The sequence below is a fragment of the Watersipora subatra genome, chromosome 2 (genome assembly GCF_963576615.1).
Source record: "Watersipora subatra chromosome 2, tzWatSuba1.1, whole genome shotgun sequence".
In the NCBI taxonomy this organism is placed as follows: domain Eukaryota; kingdom Metazoa; phylum Bryozoa; class Gymnolaemata; order Cheilostomatida; family Watersiporidae; genus Watersipora; species Watersipora subatra.
The window spans coordinates 12,415,254-12,442,807 of record NC_088709.1 but is presented as its reverse complement, the minus strand read 5'-3'; the positions used below and the strand labels follow the sequence as shown (position 1 = coordinate 12,442,807).

Here is a 27,554-nt window from a genome sequence, read left to right as displayed (position 1 = left end):
GGTCAGCTTAATAGGTCAGCTTAATAGGTTAGCTTAATAGGTCAGCTTAATAGGTTAGCTTAATATGTTAGCTTAATAGGTTAGCTTAATAGGTTAGCTTAATAGGTTAGCTTAATAGGTTAGCTTAATAGGTTAGCTTAATAGGTTAGCTTAATAGGTTAGCTTAATAGGTTAGCTTAATAGGTTAGCTTAATTGGTTAGCTTAATAGGTTAGCTTAATTGGTTAGCTTAATTGGTTAGCTTAATTGGTTAGCTTGTCGCCTTGTGAATGGGAGGTTCTGAGATTAAATTATCTGCTACTTGGTTTTTTTTATTGCTACATTTTAATCATTTTAACTGGACACAGGGTTTAATAAAAAGATTTAAAAAAAAACAAACACTTAGATTTATATATATAGAGTTGCTTTGTGTACATTTTATATTGTCTGGAATATAACAGCACATTATCAGGCGCATACTGCTTCTGTCTTTCCTTTTCGTCGCTCTTATATATTGTATCTGAGTTTAACTGTAGGCTCTTTCTTCTTTGTCTACGACTCAAGCTGAGCTGGACGGTTCACTTCAGGTCGATACGAGCTGGTGATTCATTTGAATGTACAGCTCATTACAATATTAGTACACAAATCTATGCCATAGTCAATGTCGTTAAATCGCTTGTTTTCAGGTTTATCCGCTTCAGCGATTAGACTGCTGGCGTGTTTTATAATTAAATAAGTCACTTGAAGCTACGTTGCACAGCAAATAGACTGAAATACAGTCAAACAGTCTTTTATTTACATGGACATATAAGTCATACACAAGTCTGTGTATACACACAATTGTACTCCCTTTTTACAAATGCAAAAATTATATTGTACACAACTATAAACTAATACAATTAGTTAGTATTTTCTGAGTTATATTTTTTTTCTACAGTTGTAGTTGTCATGATTTACCGGTGAATAAAAGGATTTAAGATCGAATTAAAAATACTGAAATTAAAATAAATAAGCAGATATGTACAAAAAACATTGATTCACATCTACCATGCTCACTGAGGAGGAGATTTAATTCATTTTATTTGGAAAACATGTTAAGATAACTCCATTAAAACATGGAGATAGATTCAGATCTAAACTCAAAAATTAATGGCTAGCTTGAGGATATTAAAAGCTAAAACATCACAATTTAAGGCTAAAATATCAATACATACTTCAGTGTTAGGCCTAAATGCATTACTAATAATATCGCGACATGTTAATTTGTTGTTTTAGCTACCTTATCATGTAACTAACAGCCACATATTTACTGATAAGGCTATACTGACCGGTATCCTTTTGTAGTAAATCACTCACTGTTACAGCTACTAGGGTCATGAGCTAATAATATTAACTTGGTTGCATGTAGACAGTGTTTGGTTTTTGATTCTTTTACTTATATTCAATAAAGCTTGATATGGTTTTGAAAATGGCAAGGATAAAAACCATCCAATTCTTCATCAAGCTTATAGCTTATGCTACAATAATATGGTTTCTCATTTGTGTCATCTTTATGGGAAGTGCTAATCATGATGGTAAACCATTGGAGCTAAGAAGGTGAGTTATAAGTTGGTAATAATAATAGATGCTGACAGTGACAGCATTCTGATAATAACAACTAGCATGTAATAATTACATGAAACTGTCTGCCTATCACCTAGTAAATACTCTAACTAGACTGATCAACGTTCACAAAATCGTAATCATTTGTACAGTTATTGCTTACGTATTTGTACTAAAAGCAGAGTTTGTAGAACCCAGCTTTTCTTTTTTCATCAATTGAAGTATATGACTCTTGGCGGATATAAAATCAACTTTTAATGATTCTTATTTTGACTTATAATTGTATTACTTTTAATAATTGTTTTTATTTTAATAAGTTGTTTGCCTTTTCAGCAAGAAACTAGCGATAAAAGTTAACAGCCTTTAAACTGTTATAAAACTGATTAGGCATTTCATAGCCACATTAGTAAGTTATTGCTTTTGTGGGTAACGATCGCAACAGCCAGAGCCAGATCAGAGAGAGAAGCCGACCCCGAGGTGACCGATGCCGCAACAGGGCCAAACCTTGACTCAACAAATATTATGATCCCTAGTAATACTTCCAGTCGGCCAAGGGTTGACTGGCGAGTTGACCGTACTACCAAGGAGCAAAGCCAAACCAAGGTGAAAAGCTATTAAAGATGCAGCAGAAGCGACCAAGAGCAGAGCACCTGGAAAAATCATTATATGAAGTTGATTGTATGCCTACTCTTGACTGTATTGATATATATTTAAAAATATATACATTCATTGCCTTGCACTCTAGTGATTTGTTTTCTTGTAGAGAAATTAGAGGATCTCAGTCGGGTTTTTTTAATTTCCTGTTAAAAGTTTAAATTATTCAATTAGGCTGTATACTTTGTGTCTAATGAAGTCACTTGTTGTGATTTTAAGCACATTAGCATTCATTTTAATATCTGCATGAGCCACATAGAGTTTGCTATTTTCATTTCCTTGATGAGGCTAGCTTTGGATCTTGGTTTCAGGTCTGAAACTCAAACAAATCATCATGAGTTTTACAAACCAAAGCAAGTGTCAAAGATTGTAGAAGTTCCTACCTCCCTACATAAACCAAAAAAGCCAGAAGACAGTTTTTTCAAGTATGTAAACTCAAACAGTAATGTCGGACCTTTATCTCTTCTTTCCCAGATGAGTAAAGCCGTCGCTAATCCTCGTCTTCCGGGTAAGAAGTGATAGGAACTAGTCTATAATGATTCCAAAATAAAACATCAACATAACTTTTTCAAACTGATATATTGAAGCAAGACTTTTCTATCTTTCAAGTAAGCAGATGTTGATAGTCATAGTATTGTAAGCAAATCACAAAAGTTTCAATGTATCAGTTTTCAGTAGAAAAAACATTTTTCTATGACAAACGATGTTCCTTCATAGGTTAACTGTACTAAACTGGGTTTACGCTAACTCCAGCAATTTGTCTTTCAAACTGTGCATACGTGATGTATACATTAGCAAAACTTTAAGAATATCATTAAATAGTGAGTCTTGTAAATTATCAGAGGTTGAAAGAGTATGTAAAGTACATGCGAGTGCGTGTGTGAGCATGAGTGTGCATGCATGTGCGTACATGTGTATTCCTGTGTGTGCGTGTGTGTGTGCATGCATGCGTGCGTGCGTGTGCATATGCGTATGTGTGTGTTTTTTATGTGGTGTGGTATGGTATTGCGTGCTATGCTGTGTTGTGCAGGAGTTTGCATGCGTGTGTATGCATGTGTGACGAAATGGAATTATTTCACCAGTAAAAGTTAAAAGAGAGAGAATGACTAGTCAGAGTTACGCAGAAATAGGATTTCATTTAATGCCTTATTTATAAATTAAAATAACCAAAACCATAACAAGGTTCATACCTATCTATGACAAAAAATGTAAATGAATTAACTGAAAATGAAATACTATACCGTTTATGTTCTGATTTTCATAAGATATGCTTTCTGAAGATGTTTATGTATTACGTATAATTATGACAAATAAAAGTGTACAGCTGATAAATCTGTTTTTTATATGTTTCAGGAGAACTAGGAAAAGGTGTGATGATCAACGAGGAAGACCTCAGTCAAAAGGATAAAGAGAGATATGAAAGAGGCCTGAAGAATAATAACTTCAATGAGTTTGCCAGTGACCAGATATCTGTGCACAGACAGCTCTTAGATATAAGAGACCCTCTGTGAGTGTGTATAACCACTGATTTTGCACTGGTAGATTTACGTGTAGTTCAAGTATTTTCTTCAACTTACCTGTAATTGAATTTACCTGTACATGTACTAGATAAGATGAAATGTGGGTTCGTATTTTTAACTAGCTGGATGCCAGGTGTTAATTGAGTAGTAAAAAAAGTTGCATAAAATTTCTAATTTGAATCAAGATATACAACATTTACCATTCTAATTTTTAAATTACCAAGTATTTTTTTTATTTCTGTTTCTGCTGTAAGTTCAATTAATTTTATGCCATATACACATACTTTTATAGAGGTTTAAGGAGGTTTGGGGACATATTTTTTTTAGTACACTGGCAGTTTCCTGCACCATTGAAGACAGGCAGATGTAATGAGTATATCCCCAATTATTCTATAGTATGGAGTATAGTATAAAGGTTGGGGCGTTTGTCCGCAAAACCAGTGTTTCTGTTTTAAATTCCAGTACAAAGCAGTGTTTTTATTCCTAATGCTAACACATGCTGCAAGAGTGCATGTTTTATTTCTATAACCAGACAAACAAATACTTAGATTTATATATCTACCAGCCGAATGTCCGGCGTTGCACGGATATTAAAAACAGCATATAAACAGTGGCAGGTACTGTAGTTGCCTGCCACTTGCCATTAGCCTAGCATATTGCCAATGGCTAATTTGAGTAAGCAAGTATCCTTATTGCTAAACATAGCAACACAGAGTGCTATGCGTAATTTAGCCTAAATAATTAGATAATGACTCATATTGCCCAGTGAATCCACTGCAACTCTAATAGCTCAATCGGTTAGTTTGTTGCCTGATAAAGGGAGATTCCGAGATCAAATCTTCTGCGATACGGATTTTTCATGGTTAGATACTAATCGACTAAAGCTGAAAAGACTGAAAGATAGACTTTGTGATTTGTTTATATGGACAATTAAATTACTCTCACATATACTAAATAAGATGGAATATATAGTCACTGTATATTTATAAGATTTTATGTAAAAATTTCTGCTTGTATATCCCCAAGTGCTAAATTAAACTCTACTCAGAGCGAGCTTGAAACAAGTCAAATAAACATCAAATGGACATTTTTACACTCTAAATTGATCATCTTAAAACATATGTGTGACTTTTTACTGTTTAAACAGGTAAAAGTTTTAATATTCTTGTATATGAACTCCAAAAACCATTTGTAGTTAACACAATATATACTTGAGTACTTGTTCCTTTTTGCCTGGCAAGATAATGTTTATTATCAAATGTCAAATTCATCCAACCTTAGTGCACTTTGTAGTTTATTCCTCATCTTCTCTCTAGTGGTTGCCTGTTATGAGCAGTTAATTAAACTGAACAGCAATCAGCACGTATTTTCATAGTAGCTAATTGGCAGCACTTACAGCAACTGACAGCAAATGGCAGCAAATTAAATGTGTGTTTAATATTACAAGACTTAATATTAAATAATTAAAAATAATAATATTAAAGTCTTAATACGATTAGTGTAAGCCTTTATACAATGAGACATAATAAACCTTTGTTATATATATTTAAAAAAAATTATAAAAATTAAAATTTTTTTTTAATATTTTATATATATCATTATTAAAATTTTCCACTCGTCTGTCTGTCTGTCTGTCTGTCAGCCGATCTGTGCGCCTGTCTATTTGCTTTTCTGCCACATATCAATCTATATTCTCTGATTGGAACCATTGTTCTGACGTGTCGGAAGGTGGCTCCTTAGCTCAGTTGATTAAAGCATCCGTTTAGTAAGTCGCATGGATTTAAGCTTCATATTGGCCAACATTTTTGTCATCTCATTAATTGATGTACAGAATTTTGTAATTGCATGAAAGTTCGCAAATTTACAGCAAACGCTGTTGTACCATAAAAATAAAGTGATGACATCTATACTGCGCCTTTTCATTTCTTACAATTTAACACCGATTTAAAAGTTGCCTTTTATTAATGAGAGGTCCGTGAGTTCTCTTTGAAAAAATCTCTGATGAAGCTGATTTCAAATAGAAGGAACTGCAATGGAAACTGTTATCTGTCTAATGAAGATTACTCATTTCACCCAATCAAATATTATTCATACAGTAAACTGCTTCTCATAAGTCAACTACAAAGGCTTATGATCGGAAAGAGCAGTAGACATCATTTGAAATTGCAAATTGCAATAAAAAGAACAACTTCAAATATTTTCTGCTGTTTTAATTTTAGCTTGTAGAACTATCACCATCTTTGCTTGCAATATCTTAAATTATTAGTCGTTATCTGCTCTGTAAAAACTTGAAATATTTTTTGTATGAAAAAGTTTAAAAGCTTTTTGCAGGTTCTAGAGGTCAGATCCCAAATCTTTAAAAACTCAAAACGGATATACTAGCTGTTATTTTTTTCCGTGAAAATACTTTTAGTAAGTTGCTAGGTAGGCATCTTTTAACCATCCATAAAATTACTGTAAAGGTTGGATATGTGCCAAATAATTTAGCTGCTATGGCGAGTAGTTATACGAGGGGTTTCCCATGCCTTTAAAAACTTAGGAAAGAATGCGTGAGAATTTAGTCAAACCTATGTTAACTTTGGAAATGATAAATACTCACATAGATAGATTATATATGTACAGAGCAAGCTTTTGGCTTGAACAGTTAAAAGAATCCTGCATAGAACCAGAATCTTCAAATTGAAACTGCAAAATAAAGGTTAAAATTATTTAGGTCTTGGCCAATGTTTGAATGTAATCTATAAGTATATAAGTTTTAGTGTTTGCTTGTTTTTGTTGATCTGTATGTGTGCCGAGTCATAGCAACAAAGTTTTAGAAATAAAAAATCCACTGCGCACTGGATTGGAATTTAATACCTCCAGTTCTGCTAACAGCTATTTATCTAATACACACATCATTCAACTGGCTATACTATGGCATAATTGTACACATACTCCTACCAAATACCAAACTTCCATGGCTTTAAGCTAAACACTTCAGTCTGCATTAAGCTTACAATGTTGGTCAGAAAAAATGTTTAAACTCACATGGGCAGCAAAGCTATTGCAATCAGTGTAGAGCTGTATGAGGCACTGCAGCCGGTACAGTCTGAATTACACAGAAACAAACACCTTCATTTGAAAGCTAGAATGTTAGATGATGTATATGTTGATAAAATATAAATTTTCTGGCAAAAAATTTGTTATTAACTGTGTTACACCAGGCATTAATTAATTAATAACTATAATGCATTATTTTGATATTGTGCTTTTTCGATAGGTTGCAATTGTCTAAGTGTCAAATTTTCCTGGTTTCTGACTAATTTCTAATTCAGACTGTTATTTCAATTTTTCTGTACAAATGAGTTTTCATGATGAACATTCCTACATATCTTTTAAAGTGCAAAATAATTCATTTACACAATTCTTTAGCTCATCAAGTTATTTACAAACCAATAAGATTTAGAGAAAAAGTTTGCTTTTAGAAACTCAATAAAATAAAACTGTTCCATAATAAAGCTACAGAAACTGTATCATTTTGTGTAACTGGTGCATAGGAGATCCTTTAAACTAACTGTAAATAGAGTGTAACTTTGACTGCAATCCGATTCAAATACAATTTTATACAAACAATATCTAAGTAAATATTTATTTGGTATATGGCATCTGAGGTTTCTCAAAATGCTATAAATATGTATAAAGCTTGCTTTCACATAGTTTGGTCCTTAAATAATATTAAACACTGTTTCATACATAGTCTAATCTTAAAATCATGAATGACAGAAAAGAAATAATATTTTCATTATTTATTATTATTGTCATGATTTAAACCTTAAAGCTTGCTGGTTAGTCTTTTAATATTTATCAACAGCTCTATAAAACTTTCTATTCATAATTTGTCTAGCGTGCCTGTAATCTAGACTTGAATCTAGAAACTTTCTAATTCTTTTGGGATTTTTTGTTGTTCATCTTGTTTACTAGTTTTCATTATCATTTTACCTGCTTCAAGCCATTCAAATATTTACCTGCTTCAAGCCATTCAAATATTTACCTGCTTCAAGCCATTCAAATATTTACCTGCTTCAAGCCATTCAAATATTTACCTGCTTCAAGCCATTCAAATATTTGTGAGTTCTTCCTACAAGTTGGTTTAATTGCTATCCACATTTCACTTCCACTCATCTATTTTCCATCCTTTTTTTGACATTTCTAACGTAAAATGTTATCTTTTTGAATTTCTTTCTAATAAAATGTGCATTTTGATAGCATTCATCAGATCATCTAAAATATTTTTCACATCCCCATGCTTTCTCAAATTTTTAATATCAAAATATTAATCTATTTTGTTTTTTTCCCAAAACTGGGATCTCAATTAGCTGTAACAAAAAAAAAAGTAACAGAGAATTATTTTGAAAAAATGTATTTTTTTTATTGTCTCATAAACCAGATGGTTATGATCTGCTACTTGTGGATGTTACTTTGGAATTTAGAATACCAATTATTGGCTGATTATGCATCAGCTCTGCCCTCTTGTAACCAGCACCACACTCTTAGCTTTTCATTTAATCTAAGCAAATAAACCTGTTGCTGTTCAACAATTTTTTCATGCTTCTGGTCATGGCAAAAATGTTTTGTTTTTTTAAAGTCACATGTTTCCTCCAAAAAATTAATCAATTCCCATCTTTATGTTATAGTTTTTCCGCTGATCATTTGTGAAAGTAAAGCTGTTAATGGCACTCTAGCTGGTGACTCCTGCTGTTTATAAGAAGCAGTTAGCCTGATAAGTCAAACTCCTTTAGAGCTATACTATACTAAGAATACTAAATATATTTACTAACAAAAGACTCAGCATATGAAACTTTGAAATTACGAGACACTTTCGGTAGAAAATTTGCTTTGACTATTGAAAGAGGTTTTTAGATAAAAAAGCTAAAAGGCCTTCCATTCTTTATTTTGGCCAAGTCATTTGCTTCATACTTTGGCCAGTTTGCTTCGGGTAGGTGCAGAAACGCAGTTTCATTAGCAAGCAAAAGCTAGTAAATGACAAATTAATGTTTCATTTTTGTTTATTGTATAGTTTGGAACTATCATATCCCAAATGTAGAGTAAAACAATTTTTATCCCACGACCAAACGAGCGGAGCGAATGTTTGAAAGTTTTATGATAAATGCATGTGCACACAACTCACGAAAATTATTCATCAACAACGTTACAAACCCTTGTACCGAAATCTCATTAACAAATTCAACCATTTTGTGTTGAGTCGTTTAAGTATAATAACGATACAAAACACATATAAACCTATTTAAATATATTAACAAGTCTTTGAAAAGTGTCAACAGTATCTTAAAACTTACCCATCTGAACAGATTATACACAAATAGACAGATTAATTTGGCCGAAAATCGTTATTAAAACTTCCAAGCCTTACTTTTATCAAAATTAAGACCGGCAATTGAAGCGCCGAGCGACAGAGAATAGAACCATTAAGTCGTGTGCATTTCTCGAAAAAATAACGTGCACATTTCATCAGTCTATAGCATTGTCGAATTGCCGAAGGTTTCTGTAATTAACGTAGGAGTACTGAAATATAATCGTTTCTTTTTTGCCGATTTCAAAGTAACTGACATTTTATACACTTTTGAGTACTTTGATATTCTAACTGATGTCCAACGCAGTGAAGGTAAAGGACACGACGATGATATTTTTTTCTAACGATTCTTATGAGATTATTACAATATTTAATTATAAGTTTGGATGACTATTGAAGTGTTATAGTCACACTAACAACATCGATGATGGGCAATATGTTACTGCTATTATTTTTTCTAAATAGTTTTGTTAAATAGATTTTCTAAAAATCTATATAAATATCACAACTTCTTGATCTTGTTAGCTATGACGTTTTGAAATGTAAACAAAATTGTGCATTGGTTTTCTATTATTACTGTATTACTATATTACTAATATTGGTTATTCTAACAATATCAATGCATTTTACTTCTAATATTGCATTTCTCCTATTGCAGGGGGAGATATATAAACATACAATCCTTTCCTTTCATTATTGCTAATTGTTGTACATAATAACACCCACACCCAGTACATTACAGCTACCATTGCAATTATCCTATTGCACTGCAGTGCCATTTGACTGCTAATATTGCATTGCTCAACCATCAGTACCCTTTCTTTTTTCCAATATCACTTTGGTCGTGGGCTGTATGACAGTGGAATATCACTTTGGTCGTGGGCTGTATGACAGGGAAATTTCTAGTTTCTAGCAATTAAAGTTTTGTGTTTGCTGTTAGCAAAAATGAGCTTCAGGTCCTCATGCTGTGGAAATTTGTGTTTTAGGCTGCCTTCTGTTAGAAACAGTATTGTCAGTAGTGCGGTAACAGAGGGCAACTGAAAATCATCTATCTTTTGTTGCTCTTCCATTAGTCCGTAAAGTTGTTCTAGTGAAATGTAGAAAAACACCTATTCACATGCATACAATATAAGGCTCTTTTAAAGCAAAAACTTGAAACATCGCTTATGTCAAATAACCCTTTTTGACTGTCTTAGTTTTGCCTTTTTGTTGGGCAAAATCAAATGGTCCCATAACTCTTACAACTTCACTGACAAATATTTTGCATGTTCTTTTCATCATCACAAAACTTTCCATTTTGACAAATTCCTCTATTCTCATATTTAAATTGACTGAGGCATAATTTGGTTGAGGTCAGATGACCTCTTGCTAATGAAGGTCCTTTGGCTTTTACTAGTACCTTGCTAGTCGAGCTGGTTAGCCTGGAGATTTGAGCAGTTCTGTTGAAGACAACCACACTGAAGACTATTAATAAAACTCTGGCTTGATATCTTAAACTTCCGACTACTATAAGACTAATTGTCAAACAATTTTCAGCTTTTATTTGTTCTTTTTTCCAAATTTTTAACATTATTCATTTACTCTTTTTTCTCCTGACATAAACAAAGTAATCCGTTCTTAGTAAAGTACTTTTCTTTAGAAATTTACCTTGTTCATAGTGTCAGCTCTAGTGTTCATATTTCTCTCTACACTGTGTACATAATCCTGTTAAGATTGGGTGTGTGGCTTTCTCAACCTCATAGATGTCGATTTGGCTTTTCCATTTCTATACAGCAATATTGACACTTTATTGAAATATATTATATAAAAAACACATTTCATATTTTTATTTTATTGTCTGCCACCAAGTAAGGTTTTTAGCTAACAAACTATCTCATAAACTCTCTGGTTTTTTAATTTCTGATTTCTGGTTTCCGCTTTCATTCTGTCATTTCTATTTATTGATTGGTATGTTAATTTTTATATTTTTATTGTCTTTTAATTAATGCTTTTTTGTTTGTATCTTTTGCATTTTCACTTTTTGTTGCTACCTAAAAACGACGAATCATACCAGAGACAAAAGTGTTAGAATATTTTTGCTGCTAATTACTCAGGATTTTTGAAAAAAACTGCTGGCAAAATTCAAAGAATTAAAACCTCCCGATTGTTATTGTAAGGAAACTGAAATAGTTTTAAATAAATATAGCTATTTTTTCTGTAGTATTACAAATTTATTTTATTTCAGTATTTTAATTAATTTATTTTAGTATTACCTTACCAAAATACCGTATTTACCTTATGAAAGTTAGCAGGTGCTACTCGTAGTTCATATATAAGTTTTAACTGCAGGTGTAAAACAAAAATATATGCAAAGGATCTACCGGACACAAGTGTGATCATGTGCTTTCATAACGAGGCCTGGTCAGTCTTACTACGATCAGTACACAGTGTTATAGACAGATCCGATTCTAAACTTCTCAAGGAGATTATTCTGGTTGATGATTTCTCTGATATGCGTAAGTGTCTTAGTGACAGTTTTAAATGGAGAGTACTTGAAGCACCTGCTTATGGCTATATCTATGTAGATTGCAATGTTTTGATATTACCTCGTTCTTACTAATTTACACAAGAAATGAGGGATAAATTACCTTTTCACTAAAAAACGTTTTTAGTTAACCATGAATGATGTAAGCTTATCTCTGTATAGTTCGACTTTGCAGTATTGCTTCCTAATTAATCTCTAATCACAAATGATAATGAAAAAGATAATTTGGGCTGTTATCGGGTGTTTTACAGTGAGTTCTATTGACCATCTCGGTAACTAAATGAATATCATGTTTCAAACAGTTTACTAACTTATACTGAATTTCTTTTTAGGACAATTGACTACAAAAGCTGAATTTTTGATAGATCACTATTTAAATTTATTTAATACAATTTATTTAATATTATTTAATTAAATAGTTTAATTATTTCAACTATTTGATTGAGAATATAATTTGTTTATTCAGCTACTTAGAGCTTGAGTTATCAAATTAATTCATCGATTAGATTGAGAAGTTGGCAAGGTAAAGCGTATTAACCACATCGGCACTATTGACCATATGAACAGTATTAACCATATCAGCAGTACTAACTATATCAGCAGTATTAACCATATCAGCAGTATTAACCATATTGGCAGCATTAACCATATCAGCAGTATTAACCATATTGGCAGCATTAACCATATCAGTAGCATTAATCATACCCGTAGTATTAACCATATCAGCAGTATTAACCATATTGGCAGCATTAACCATATCAGCAGTATTAACCATATCAGCAGTATTAACCATATCAACAGTATTAACCATATCAGCAGTACTAACTATATCAGCAGTATTAACCATATTGGCAGCATTAACCATTTCAGCAGTATTAACCATATTGGCAGCATTTACCATATCAGCAGTATTAACCATATTGGCAGCATTAACCATATCAGTAGCATTAATCATACCCGTAGTATTAACCACATCAGCAGTATTAACCATATTGACAGCATTAACCATATCAGTAGCATTAATCATACCCGTAGTATTAACCATTTCAGCAGTATAACCATATCAACAGTATTAACCATATCAACAGTATTAACCATATCAACAGTATTAACCATATCAGCAGTATTAACCATATTGGCAGCATTAACCATATCAGTAGCATTAATCATACCCGTAGTATTAACCATATCAGCAGTATTAACCATATCAGCAGTACTAACTATATCAGCAGTATTAACCATATTGGCAGCATTAACCATTTCAGCAGTATTAACCATATTGGCAGCATTAACCATATCAGCAGTATTAACCATATCAGCAGTATTAACCATATCAGCAGTATTAACCATATCAGCAGTATTAACCATATCAACAGTATTAACCATATCAACAGTATTAACCATATTGGCAGTATTAACCATATCAGCAGTATTAACCATATCAGCAGTATTAACCATATCAGCAGTATTAACCATATCAGCAGTATTAACCATATCAGCAGCATTAACCATATCAACAGTATTAACCATATCAGCAGTATTAACCATATCAACAGTATTAACCATATTGGCAGTATTAACCATATCAGCAGTATTAACCATATCAGCAGTATTAACCATATCAGCAGTATTAACCATATTGCCAGCAATAACCATATCAGTAGCATTAATCATACCCGTAGTATTAACCATATCAGCAGTATTAACCATATTGGCAGCATTAACCATATCAGCAGTATTAACCATATCAGCAGTATTAACCATATCAACAGTATTAACCATATCAGCAGTACTAACTATATCAGCAGTATTAACCATATTGGCAGCATTAACCATTTCAGCAGTATTAACCATATTGGCAGCATTAACCATATCAGCAGTATTAACCATATCAGCAGTATTAACCATATCAGCAGTATTAACCATATCAGCAGTATTAACCATATCAACAGTATTAACCATATCAACAGTATTAACCATATTGGCAGTATTAACCATATCAGCAGTATTAACCATATCAGCAGTATTAACCATATCAGCAGTATTAACCATATCAGCAGTATTAACCATATCAGCAGCATTAACCATATCAACAGTATTAACCATATCAGCAGTATTAACCATATCAACAGTATTAACCATATTGGCAGTATTAACCATATCAGCAGTATTAACCATATCAGCAGTATTAACCATATCAGCAGTATTAACCATATTGCCAGCAATAACCATATCAGTAGCATTAATCATACCCGTAGTATTAACCATATCAGCAGTATTAACCATATTGGCAGCATTAACCATATCAGCAGTATTAACCATATCAGCAGTATTAACCATATCAGCAGTATTAACCATATCAGCAGTATTAACCATATCAGCAGTATTAACCATATCAACAGTATTAACCATATCAACAGTATTAACCATATCAGCAGTATTAACCATATCAACAGTATTAACCATATCAGCAGTATTAACCATATCAGCAGTATTAACCATATCAACAGTATTAACCATATCAACAGTATTAACCATATCAGCAGTATTAACCATATCAACAGTATTAACCATATCAGCAGTATTAACCATATCAGCAGTATTAACCATATCAGCAGTATTAACCATATCAGCAGTATTAACCATATCAGCAGTATTAACCATATCAGCAGCATTAACCATATCAACAGTATTAACCATATCAGCAGTATTAACCATATCAACAGTATTAACCATATTGGCAGTATTAACCATATCAGCAGTATTAACCATATTGCCAGCAATAACCATATCAGTAGCATTAATCATACCCGTAGTATTAACCATATCAGCAGTATTAACCATATTGGCAGCATTAACCATATCAGCAGTATTAACCATATCAGCAGTATCAACCATATTGGCAGTATTAACCATATCAGCAGTACTAACTATATCAGCAGTATTAACCATATTGGCAGCATTAACCATCTCAGCAGTATTAACCATATTGGCAGCATTAACCATATCAGTAGCATTAATCATACCCGTAGTATTAACCACATCAGCAGTATTAACCATATTGACAGCATTAACCATATCAGTAGCATTAATCATACCCGTAGTATTAACCATTTTAGCAGTATAAGCATATCAACAGTATTAACCATATCAACAGTATTAACCATATCAACAGTATTAACCATATCAGCAGTATTAACCATATTGGCAGCATTAACCATATCAGCAGTATTAACCATATCAACAGTATTAACCATATCAGCAGTATTAACCATATCAGCAGTATCAACCATATTGGCAGTATTAACCATATTGGCAGCATTAACCATATCAGCAGTATTAACCATATCAGCAGTACTAACTATATCAGCAGTATTAACCATATTGGCAGCATTAACCATCTCAGCAGTATTAACCATATTGGCAGCATTAACCATATCAGTAGCATTAATCATACCCGTAGTATTAACCATATCAGCAGTATTAACCATATTGGCAGCATTAACCATATCAGCAGTATTAACCATATCAGCAGTATTAACCATATCAGCAGTATTAACCATATCAGCAGTATTAACCATATCAGCAGTATTAACCATATCAGCAGTATTAACCATATTGGCAGCATTAACCATATCAGTAGCATTAATCATACCCGTAGTATTAACCATATCAGCAGTATTAACCATATTGGCAGCATTAACCATATCAGCAGTATTAACCATATCAGCAGTATTAACCATATCAGCAGTATTAACCATATCAGCAGTATTAACCATATCAGCAGTATTAACCATATCAACAGTATTAACCATATCAGCAGTATTAACCATATCAGCAGTATTAACCATATCAGCAGTATTAACCATATCAACAGTATTAACCATATCAGCAGTATTAACCATATCAACAGTATTAACCATATCAACAGTATTAACCATATCAGCAGTATTAACCATATCAACAGTATTAACCATATCAGCAGTATTAACCATATCAGCAGTATTAACCATATCAGCAGTATTAATCATATCAACAGTATTAACCATATCAGCAGTATCAACCATATCAGCAGTACTAACTATATCAGCAGTATTAACCATATCAGCAGTATTAACCATATCAGCAGTATTAACCATATCAGCAGTATTAACCATATCAGCAGTATTAACCATATCAGCAGCATTAACCATATCAACAGTATTAACCATATTGGCAGCATTAACCATATCAACAGTATCAACCATATTGGCAGTATTAACCATATCAGCAGTATTAACCATATCAACAGTATCAACCATATCAGCAGTATTAACCATATCAGCAGTATTAACCATATCAACAGTATTAACCATATCAGCAGTATTAACCATATCAGCAGTATTAACCATATCAGCAGTATTAACCATATCAACAGTATTAACCATATCAGCAGTATCAACCATATCAGCAGTACTAACTATATCAGCAGTATTAACCATATCAGCAGTATTAACCATATCAGCAGTATTAACCATATCAGCAGTATTAACCATATCAGCAGTATTAACCATATCAACACTATTAACCATATCAACAGTATTAACCATATCAACAGTATTAACCATATCAGCAGTATTAACCATATCAGCAGTATTAACCATATCAGCAGTATTAACCATATCAACAGTATTAACCATATCAACAGTATTAATCATATTGGCAGTATTAACCATATTGGCAGTATTAACCATATCAGCAGTATTAACCATATTGGCAGCATTAACCATATCAGCAGTATTAACCATATCAGCAGTATTAACCATATCAACAGTATTAACCATATTGGCAGTATTAACCATATTGGCAGTATTAACCATATCAGCAGTACTAACTATATCAGCAGTATTAACCATATCAACAGTATTAACCATATCAACAGTATTAACCATATTGGCAGCATTAACCATATCAGCAGTATTAACCATATCAGCAGTATTAACCATATCAGCAGTATTAACCATATCAACAGTATTAACCATATCAACAGTATTAACCATATCAGCAGTATTAACCATATTGGCAGCATTAACCATATCAGCAGTATTAACCATATCAGCAGTATTAACCATATCAACAGTATTAACCATATTGGCAGTATTAACCATATTGGCAGTATTAACCATATCAGCAGTACTAACTATATCAGCAGTATTAACCATATCAACAGTATTAACCATATCAACAGTATTAACCATATTGGCAGCATTAACCATATCAACAGTATTAACCATATTGGCAGTATTAACCATATCAGCAGTATTAACCATATCAACAGTATTAACCATATCAGCAGTATCAACCATATCAGCAGTACTAACTATATCAGCAGTATTAACCATATCAGCAGTATTAACCATATCAGCAGTATTAACCATATCAGCAGTATTAACCATATCAGCAGTATTAACCATATCAACACTATTAACCATATCAACAGTATTAACCATATCAACAGTATTAACCATATCAGCAGTATTAACCATATCAGCAGTATTAACCATATCAGCAGTATTAACCATATCAACAGTATTAACCATATCAACAGTATTAATCATATTGGCAGTATTAACCATATTGGCAGTATTAACCATATCAGCAGTATTAACCATATTGGCAGCATTAACCATATCAGCAGTATTAACCATATCAGCAGTATTAACCATATCAACAGTATTAACCATATTGGCAGTATTAACCATATTGGCAGTATTAACCATATCAGCAGTACTAACTATATCAGCAGTATTAACCATATCAACAGTATTAACCATATCAACAGTATTAACCATATTGGCAGCATTAACCATATCAGCAGTATTAACCATATCAGCAGTATTAACCATATCAGCAGTATTAACCATATCAACAGTATTAACCATATCAACAGTATTAATCATATTGGCAGTATTAACCATATCAGTAGTATTAACCATATTGGCAGTATTAACCATATCGGTAGCATTAATCATACCCGCAGTATTAACCATGTCAGTAGCATGAACTACATTGACGGCGTGTTAAAATATTCTTATCAAGTTATATAAGGTAAAGGTTACAAAATGCCTTTGGTCATTATTCATTGGCAATGTGCCAGGCTAATGGCAAGTGGCAGGCAGCTACAGTACCTGCCACTTTTATAAGCTGTTTTTAACACCCATGCAAAGCCTGGCATCTGGCTAATCAAGTTATAAAATGTAAGTGATAGAAAATGCCATTAAGATCGACTAGTCTGGTTTTGCTTTATTGAAGTTGCCATTCCTGTCAGATAGCCCAATTACTAAAAGTCGATGTTGTTCACTTTTTAAAACTTGATTTGCCTCATATTATGTATAGCATATTTAAAGTATAATATATTTAAATCATATTATTAAGCTTATTTAAGAAGAGTGTTCACATAGCAATGATTTGCAAGCAATTACACAGCTAGCACCTCAAACATCTCAAACTTCATGTCTAAAATTAATTTTTGTACAACCATTAAACAACATTTGAACAACCATTTGAACAGCTTTATTTGATTTTAACAATAACTGTTTATTCTTCATTAACTGTTTGTAGCCCATTTGGGTGAGCAACTCCAAAATTACATGGACAAGCTAAGTATAGTGCAAATAATCAGAATGAAGAAGCGGGAAGGTCTAATCAGATCTAGGCTGGCTGGTGCCAAGGCAGCATCTGGTGCCGTGCTGACTTTCTTAGACTCACACATCGAGTGTACTGAAGGTATGTGGGGGTGTGAACTTTATACAGTTTTATCCACTAGCATAGGTAGTATATCGACTTTCCTTTTGAGAAAATTGAGAAGTATATCAGCTTTTGGTTTTTTATACAGTTTATATTGACTTATAAGTTAAGTGAATAGAAGGTAGGTCAAATGTAAATGCCATTTTAAGCCTTTTGGTATAATCTATCCCTGTTGTCTTTCTTTTGAAACTTAATCCATTTTTTTCTGGAACTTACCTATGAATTATGCTGTCTTCATCAATAAAATTATGAATGTTTTGCTCTGCAACCACTGCAACACAATTTGTAAATAATTCATAAAAGACAGCTAACAGATTCTGTTACGAAATTTTGATGACTTATGTATACCTGATTATATATATATTATTATATTGGCAATAATTTCATTTTAAATAGGAATGTTTTAAAATTATGTTATACAATTATAACAAAACAAATAAAAAGAAAGGAAGGACAACAGTAAGCAGTAAATTCAAATAAATGGGTTTAACAAATAAAGTTTAAAATACTTTTCTCTGCTGAGAAAGCGGATAATTTGTTAAAGTAGACGGCAATGAAATTTTCAAAATAATTGTTAGATTTTGTATGCAATTAATTTATGTTACTTAAATTAAATGAGTTGAAAACCTGAAACCGTCGTATAAAAATGAGGACACAAGCCATGAAAGATATTGATACCTTTAATTGGCGTAGAACCACTTCTATTAAAGTAATGTAAAAATGACTTCTCCCTGTTCAGTCATAAAATAGTAAATGTCCCAAACTTGGGAAATTATTTTAGCACTCCTCATTTCAGGACTTTATTATCTAATTTTATTGAGCCACCTCATACTTTTTGGCAAAAAATTAACCTTTAAATTTCTTAATCACCATAAAAAATTTGCCAGTTTTCTTGAACAAAACCTTTGTATTTAAAGCATCCTACAGCAAACTATTTGTTTTTTGACACAATGTGATACATCCAAAGCAGCTCAGCATTTCTTTTGTCTTTCAGGGTGGTTGGAGCCTCTGCTAGATGAGATTCGGATCAACAGAACAACAGTTGTAACTCCAGACATTAATACAATTGACAACATGACTCTAGAATACAAAGCAACTAGTGGAAGTGACATTTATGTCGGAGGCTTCGATTGGAATTTACATTTCATTTGGTATATTCCACCAAAAAATGAGAAGAATCTAAGAAAAAATAAGGTAATAGATAATGTAAAATAGTTAAAAGTATTGTGCTAAAAAAGATTAGGAGATGTTAAAGATTGAACCAGGGTCTGTCTGCATGTACTAAGTTATCTTGCATCTAGACTGCCAACTGGTGATTGTATTAGAATTAAGAAACAGCGAAACAGCTCTCCTGTATATGATAACTAGCTGTGCCTCCTGGCGTTGCCCGGGTATTAAAAATCAGCTTATAAACAATGAGAAATGATGAAATTTGCCTACTACTTGCTATTAGCCTGGCACAATGCCAATGGAAAATGGTATTAAAATCAACTTATAAACAACGAGAAGTAATGAGAGTTGCCTGACATTTGCTATCAGCCTGGCACATTGCCAATAGAAAACTTCAGTAGGCTTGCTAATAAGCCCTAGGCTTCAAATGATGGTACACCATGACATTGCGACAGCGTTGTCCAGCTACAGCTATTCTAATAATAGCTATAACTGGACATACTGAAGAACAACAAAACTCCACATTTATGTATATATCCAGGCAACCAGCTGAATGATAGTTTCCGCTCTAGCCATTCATAAACTTTTGTAAACGATGAATGAAAAACAGATTATGTTATATGTATATTTGATTCATTGTAATGAGAGCTGCAATTTTAATTTTAGTTCCTTCTATTTCAAATCAGCTTAATTTGATTTTCTTTTAAAAAAGACTCACAGGCTCCTCACTATTCAAATATAACTTTTACATCAATTTTAAACTATCAGGACTGATTAAGAGCAGTATGGATGGTAAAGTTCTTTATTTTTGTGTTACTATAGTAGTTGTTTCAAATGTGCCAGTTTTTATGCAATCACAAAACTATGTATACACAATTAATGGGATGATTAATATTATGGCCAATATGGGGCTCAAATGTGGGCTCAAACCTCTGACATTCAGCTTATTACAACGACATGCTCAACAACTGTTGTAACCTCCCACCTCCCACCTCTCAAAGCATCTGAATAATTATGCAAATTAGAGAATAAAGATAGCTTTTGTGACATAAAAAAGAGACGGATGGACAATGACCAACAATAATATAGTTATTGCCTAAAGAAGTAGAACTAGCTAAAACTGAGTAATTGAAATTGCAATTTTTCATATGCGTACTATTTTACACTCAGGCAGGAGTTAGTTACAACTTTATTATGATTAGTGGGTGCAAGTTTGGTTGTTGCTTTCAGTACCAGTCATTGTTATATCTAATGACTATACTAATGTACATTATACTGTTTCAGCGTATGTTAGTATACATGTTGTCACTACATACGTATGATGGTATATCACATTGGCTACAATCTTGGGCTTAGATCAAAGGTACTCAGGGCAAACTCAGATGCTAAATCTAACATAAAATAACATTTCTTACAAAACCAGTTGCAAACTTAAAACAGAAATGTAAAATAGTTACAACTTTGATTGGTATTAGCTACTACAGAGAACTAGAAAAAACATTGTGACTTCCTTCCAAATGTAAAGAAACATACCACATTTAGAAAACTGGCAAGTATATACAGAGGATTGTTTGAGACCTCATGGGTAAAAATTGAGAAATCAACTTATTAACGAAAAGAAAAATATAACTGCTCTACAAGGGAGGAAGCTTTTGAAGTTTCCAACCAGACATATATGTTTCTATGTTTGGTCATTATCTCTGTGTCCTAGGTAGCACCAGTCCATTCCCCTACAATGATTGGAGGCCTCTTTTCCATCAGCAAGGATTACTTTGTAGAGCTGGGTACTTATGATGCAGGGATGGACATTTGGGGTGGAGAGAATCTAGAGATATCATTTAGAATATGGATGTGTGGAGGTACCCTAGAAATCATCCCTTGTTCACGTGTTGGTCATATTTTCAGGTGAGATCAGGTTTTATTTAATTAACCAGCACATCAACTTAATCATACTCGTGTGTATTCAAGTTCTATAATTGCGCCTTATTCATCTTGGTTAGCTTTTTATAAAAATCTAGAAAGATCGTACAGACAACCATTTCTGCTCAAACAATTCTTTCTATTTTAATTATTAGCCAAGACTGAAGAGCATGTCCATATATTCATTATACTAAAATGTAATCACTGAACTAGTACTACTAGTCACTACTAGTCTAGTAGTGACACAGAGTTAACAGCCAAAACTAATACTGAGAATAAAATGCTTTATGTGTAATGTATTATTAATGCTCCCTGAACATAGCTTGTAATAAAACTAATAGTAGCGATAAGTACAGTTGTTTCCTTAATGCTCCCTTAACGGAGCATGGGATAAAACTAAGCCCGGTTCCCATATCAATTGCTAGACTCCGGCGGTAACATGCACAGTAAAACGCTTGCTCAGTAAGACGCTAGGCTCTGCGGGATATGTTCACATAAAGCCACATCGTTAATAATATCGTAAACATAATTGCGTAATCAAATAAAATGTTTGCTCGCCATGCCGTTCCTATAATGGTGACCTTTACCCGGACATTGCATTTCGGGAATGTTTTGCCTGCAACCATTTGCAAAATTTGAACAGCGCTAAACTATTGCGATGCCGCCGGCAACCACCGGCGGTCCTCGGCGGCCTTCGGCGCATACGTTCCCATTTCATCGCTAATAGCGACGTATATGGGAACCTGGCTTAACAGGCCTGATAAATAAATTAGCCCCCTTAATGCTCCCTGACCATAGCAAGTGATAAAATTGGCAGTGCCTATAAGTACAGTTATCCCCTTAAGGGAACAACTGTATTTATCGCTACTGTTAGTTTTACTGCTTGCTATGTTCAGGGAGCATTAAGGAGGCCACTGTATTTACCAGTACTGCCAATTGTATCACCTGCTATGGTCAGCTTTTAATTGCAAGCAAGATTTCAAGTTTTGACAGTTTCTTCCTTCTCCTCTAATTAGCTATTATTAACCCATTTGATTGGCAGTTTAAAAAATAAAAAAAGAAGATGAATTTATGAACAATTTACAATTTTACTGTCCAAAAGTATTTGCTCAAATCAGTTGCATTTCTTTTGCAATCATTTTGAAAGCTGGCTTATGATTGCTATATAACAACCAAGAAGTTGGTCACCAATATCAGTTTAAGTTAAAAGTTAATGAAAAGTTTTACTAATACCTTAATAAAGTACCAAATTTACAGAAGTGCTTTATTTCTTTATCATTATTAACACTGCAAACAACATAAGTTTTTGTATGTTAAGCAAAAAATGTTCATTACCTAATGCAAATGTCACCCATACATCCAGAAAAGGTGTCAGTATAACTTATAGACACTTAATTTTAGAACTCGGATACCATATAAGTTTGCGAAGGCAGCGAACATAATAAAAAAGAACAGCATAAGACTGGCAGAGGTCTGGCTGGATGAATACAAGAACTTCTACTATGAGCGGTTGAATCAGGACCTAGTAAGTATACATTTCAATATTACATAGATTTACCAACACTTCTCCAACTATGTTGACTTACCACTCATTAAGGTAACTTGCTACTCATGAAAGTGACTTACCACTCATGGAAATGACTTACCACTCATGAAAGTGACGTATCACTCATGAAAGTGACTTACCACTCATTAAAATGACTTACCACTCATTAAAGTGATTTACCACTCATTAAAGTGACTTATCACTCATTAAAGTGACTCACCACTCACTAAAGGGATTTACCACTCATTAAAGTGACTTACCACTCATTAAAGTGACTTACCACTCATTAAGGTGACGTTATATATATGAAGGCGGCTTACTTTTCATTACGGTGACTTGCGATTCATTAAGGTGACACAATTCCAAATGCTCACTAATTCTTTAAACACCCACTTGAATAAGACACTCTGCCACTTAGTTGCATTGGAGCAACAACTCCTTACGCATATAATGTGACCATTTTATCATATTTCAGGGAGACTATGGAGACATATCTTCAAGGATCAAGCTTAGGCAGAGATTGAAGTGTAAATCATTTGACTGGTATTTGAAAAATGTTTATCCTGAAAGGTTTATACCAAACCAAGCAATACACTCTGGCCAAGTATGTTTCATGAAATTTTATTTTATTTTTTTACCTCTAAACCCATATTATCAGGTACAATAGGCAGAGATGAGCGAGTTGGATGTTCCATAAAAATAGAACATCTACGTGTAGCTTAGAGTTTTGACAACTATAAAGGGAGTTTCAACCTGTATATTTGCCAGGTTACTTAGGTCAATTTGGAAAATATTTTATCAGAAATTACAGATATTTTTTATCATTTCATATTTTGTTTGTTGATTAGGTGATCTGGATGTCCGAATGTTCCACAGTTAAAATTTACAAAACTGTATCACAGTTAAACACAAAAAACATGTACCCAGTTTTGTTGATTTTAATTTTAAAACATTTGGATGTCAGTTCACTTAAAACAGCAAAAAAATTTCAAACGATAGAAATATCTATACTTTCTAAAAAATCTTTTAAGATTTGGTATGAGTAACCCTTTGAAGAGGTAGTCTTATATTATTGTGTGGCTGAACAGTGGGACACTTCTGTGAATTGCTAGAAGAAACACCCGATTCACAGATTTCAAATTGGCATGCATGTTACTACATGTAAAGTTTGATGGATAACTTGTGTCACCTCTTCTTTGCTTTTCTTACCTTAGTACCTTATAAATACCCTAACATCTCAATGAATAAACATATCGGCAGGTACGGAAAACAATAATATGTAGCCTACTTCTTGGGTTATACCTGTACGTACAAAATAAAGTTAACCACCGTTGCCTGTTTTTACCTGCAGGTGCAAAATAAAGCTAATAACTACTGTCTGGTTTTTACCTGCAGATACAAAATAAGGCTAACAACTACTGCTTAGATGGACCATCCGACTACCTCTCTGATGACGTGCCTATTGGTTTTCAAAAGTGTGACAGCCTCAAAGGTAATCAGCTCTGGTTGATGAGTGAGATAGGAGAAATAAGACGAGATGAGGTCTGTCTTGACTATGCCAACAGCGGTAAAGTGAAAACATATGCTTGTCATGGTGTGAAAGGAAACCAGGAATGGCTGTATCAAAAGGTATGTCAAGGAAATGAAGGAAACTGGGGAAGGGGGGAGGGGGGGGGGTGGTTTAATATCAATCAATTTAGGTGCTGTTCATTTACACTTTTGTAGACTCAAAACATGATGGAAATGTCTGATCATAGATGCAAACATGAAGTTTACCCAGCATGGACTAGTGTGTCACTTTGTTAGTTTCAAACATGATTGTCTCAAAGCGTTAAAAACTGAAAAATGCATTTTCATTATAAGACATTACTAAACGTGGCTGTATTTTAGATAGTACTTTTTCAGTTCTGTATTAAATTAAACAAAAATTAAAGGTTAGAGGACTTAAATGACAAAAAATGGATATGCTCTTTATAAACTATAAAACATATAGCACATATTTTACAAGAGAAGATTAGATTCACTAGGTGAACGAGTAACATTAGCAGGGCAAGTAGAATGTTTACCATAAAATGGTTACTGTAAAACCTCTATTTGAAAGCAATGGCTCTCAATTTTTCAACTCTTCTCACAGGGTGGTTTTTTATTAGAGGTAACGTTCAAATAAAGGTGGTGTTCAAATAGAGGTTTTTCGGTAAGTTTGATTTCATTAAAAAATATAGTACAAAAAATAATCAAACTATTTAACTTATAAACTAATACTATTCCAATAGCAGACCCAAAATAATTTATAAAATGAAAATTCGGATAATTTTAAGCAAAGATTCGGTGGCTATTAAAATGCCTACTGGTATTTTTTATAAATATTTCTAAAACTACTTTTTCTCTATGAAACACGTTATAAGATTATGGGCCTGATATTCAGACTGAATTGAAAACGTTTTTAGTCACCTGCTATTTAGTGTTTACTCACCTTATCTACATGTATGTTTAGTCTGACGCAACAAAAACAGCAAGTTTGAAAGGCAGTCTATGAAGTCAATTTTGGTACTGTTAGTTATTATTTTAAACAGAACTATACATTTTGCTCTGGCTGTAAAATAGTTAATATTTGAATGAAAAAACCAATCTATTTCACTTTTGATGATGCTGACTTTGTATGTTTGTCATAGAACACTTCAACTAGTAGTGGGAGTAGAAAGAATACAACTGCTTGTTGCAGTTCCGTTAAACCAGGAATCAAGCATCTGCTGCATCACCAAAGCCTTAAATATAATAAACAACTCAATAGGTGAAAAATATATTAGAGAGTGACCAACATAAATTTATTGCTAGTTAGTGACAGAAAAAAATTCCTATGAGTGAAAGCCTATAGGCACTTCAGTGAGGTTTCCAAAAAGCTTTTTGCAGTAAGTTTTCATAAGGTGATTTTACTAATGAGTCAAACAGATTCTATGCAACTCTAAAAGAACATTGGTAGTAACAGTGCTGTTAGGAGTAGTAGTAGAAATAATAGTATTATCAGTTGTTCTAGTAGTAGTGGTAGTAGTAGTAGCAGCAGTAGTGGTAGTAATAGTAATCGTAATAGTAGTAGTAATAGTAGTAGTACTATCAGCTGTAGTAGTAGTAGCAGTAGTAGTAGCAGTAGTAGTAGGAGTAGTAGTGGTGTAGCAGTAGTATGTAGTAGTAATAGTAGTAGTAGTAGTGATAGTAGTAGCAGTAGTGATAGTAGTACTAGTAATAGTAGTAGAAGTAGTAGTAGCATTAGTAATAGTAGTAGTAGATGTAGTAGCATTAGTAATAGTAGTGGTAGTGAAAGAGTAAAAGAGTAACCAAACCAGACTTTTACTTCCTCTTTTTCATTAAGATTCACTGTAACCTTTCCATAGTACTGAACGATTAGTCCATGTGGCAAGTGTACGTAGTTTTTTCTGAATGACCTTTATTTGTTTCAGAGTGGACTGATCAAGCATTGTATATCTCAGTTGTGTATAGAAGGTTCAGATGCAGGAGAACTGTTTATGAACACTTGTGATGTTAACAACCTACATCAGCTCTGGTTGTGGCCACATCGTAAAGAATATGGCAGCAAGTCATCAGCATGAATACTTGGTCATATATTTATCATACTAGTATAAGATTTGAACAGCAAGCTTGTCGTCTTAAAGCATCAAGAATAGCAGCAATCCTCTTGGCCACTGGCTTTGCAAGTAAAGATTAACTTCTTAATCTCACTGGCTACACGCCCTCTTCGTTGTTTTCCAGATTACTGGTTTTGTCTCTAGAGTAGTATTTCATTATGTTAATAGCAAAAACTCTATATCACAAGAAGCGCTGGCTCGTTCCTGTTACATAGTTGTAATTGTATTTAAAATTTTTGTGTTCAAGAACAAATTCCATTGTGAGATAGAATTTTATTTAGGTTTTTTGTAGCATTATAACCCCGTTTCGGCACTATAACATAACTATATTTAAGTTTATTGTGCAAAATAGAAATATATAGGTCATTTGTGGGTCATAAAATTTTTAAATCATGTATTAATTAGGTCAGAGTGTAAATATATGACAAGTCTCATCAACATTTGTGTTGTTAAAGTGATTATCTGTACAGCGGATGGAACAAGCAAGGCCTAGGCCACTTCACTTACATGCGGAAATCTGAATCAACACAAAGGTAATTGTTAGCGATCGTTACTTCTGCATCACTTGTTTGCCGGGGAGCAAATCATTTGTCAAAGAGCAGTAAATATACTGTGAAGGAAACCTGCAAGACTCGTTCAACAGCACCACATGAAAACTCTGAAGAATAACTCAGTGTGTTTGAGTTTAGTATATACTAGCCGAATGCACCGCGTTGCACTGGTGGTGAAAACAGCTTATAAACAATGGCGGGTAATGTAGCTGATATTGGCTACTTTTAGTAAGCTAGTATACATACTGCTAGAATTACTATTAAGACCTGTAAGACCAAGCTTAAGTAGCGTTGTATGTAATACAGAGCCGC

The 27,554-nt window shown here is 33.2% G+C and overlaps 1 protein-coding gene across 1 annotated transcript; it reads left to right on the top strand.

Annotated features, from left to right (window-relative positions):
- Positions 1-1,446: 1,446 nt before the first annotated feature.
- On the top strand, positions 1,447-26,655 carry LOC137387957 (polypeptide N-acetylgalactosaminyltransferase 5-like). The gene is made up of 11 exons (XM_068074474.1): positions 1,447-1,574; positions 2,546-2,622; positions 3,585-3,741; positions 11,433-11,599; positions 18,229-18,393; positions 19,409-19,608; positions 21,296-21,489; positions 22,906-23,029; positions 23,526-23,654; positions 24,446-24,679; positions 26,506-26,655. The coding sequence occupies exons 1-11, from the start codon at positions 1,447-1,449 to the stop codon at positions 26,653-26,655; spliced, it is 1,725 nt and encodes a 574-aa protein (XP_067930575.1).
- The last annotated feature ends 899 nt before the right edge of the window (positions 26,656-27,554 follow it).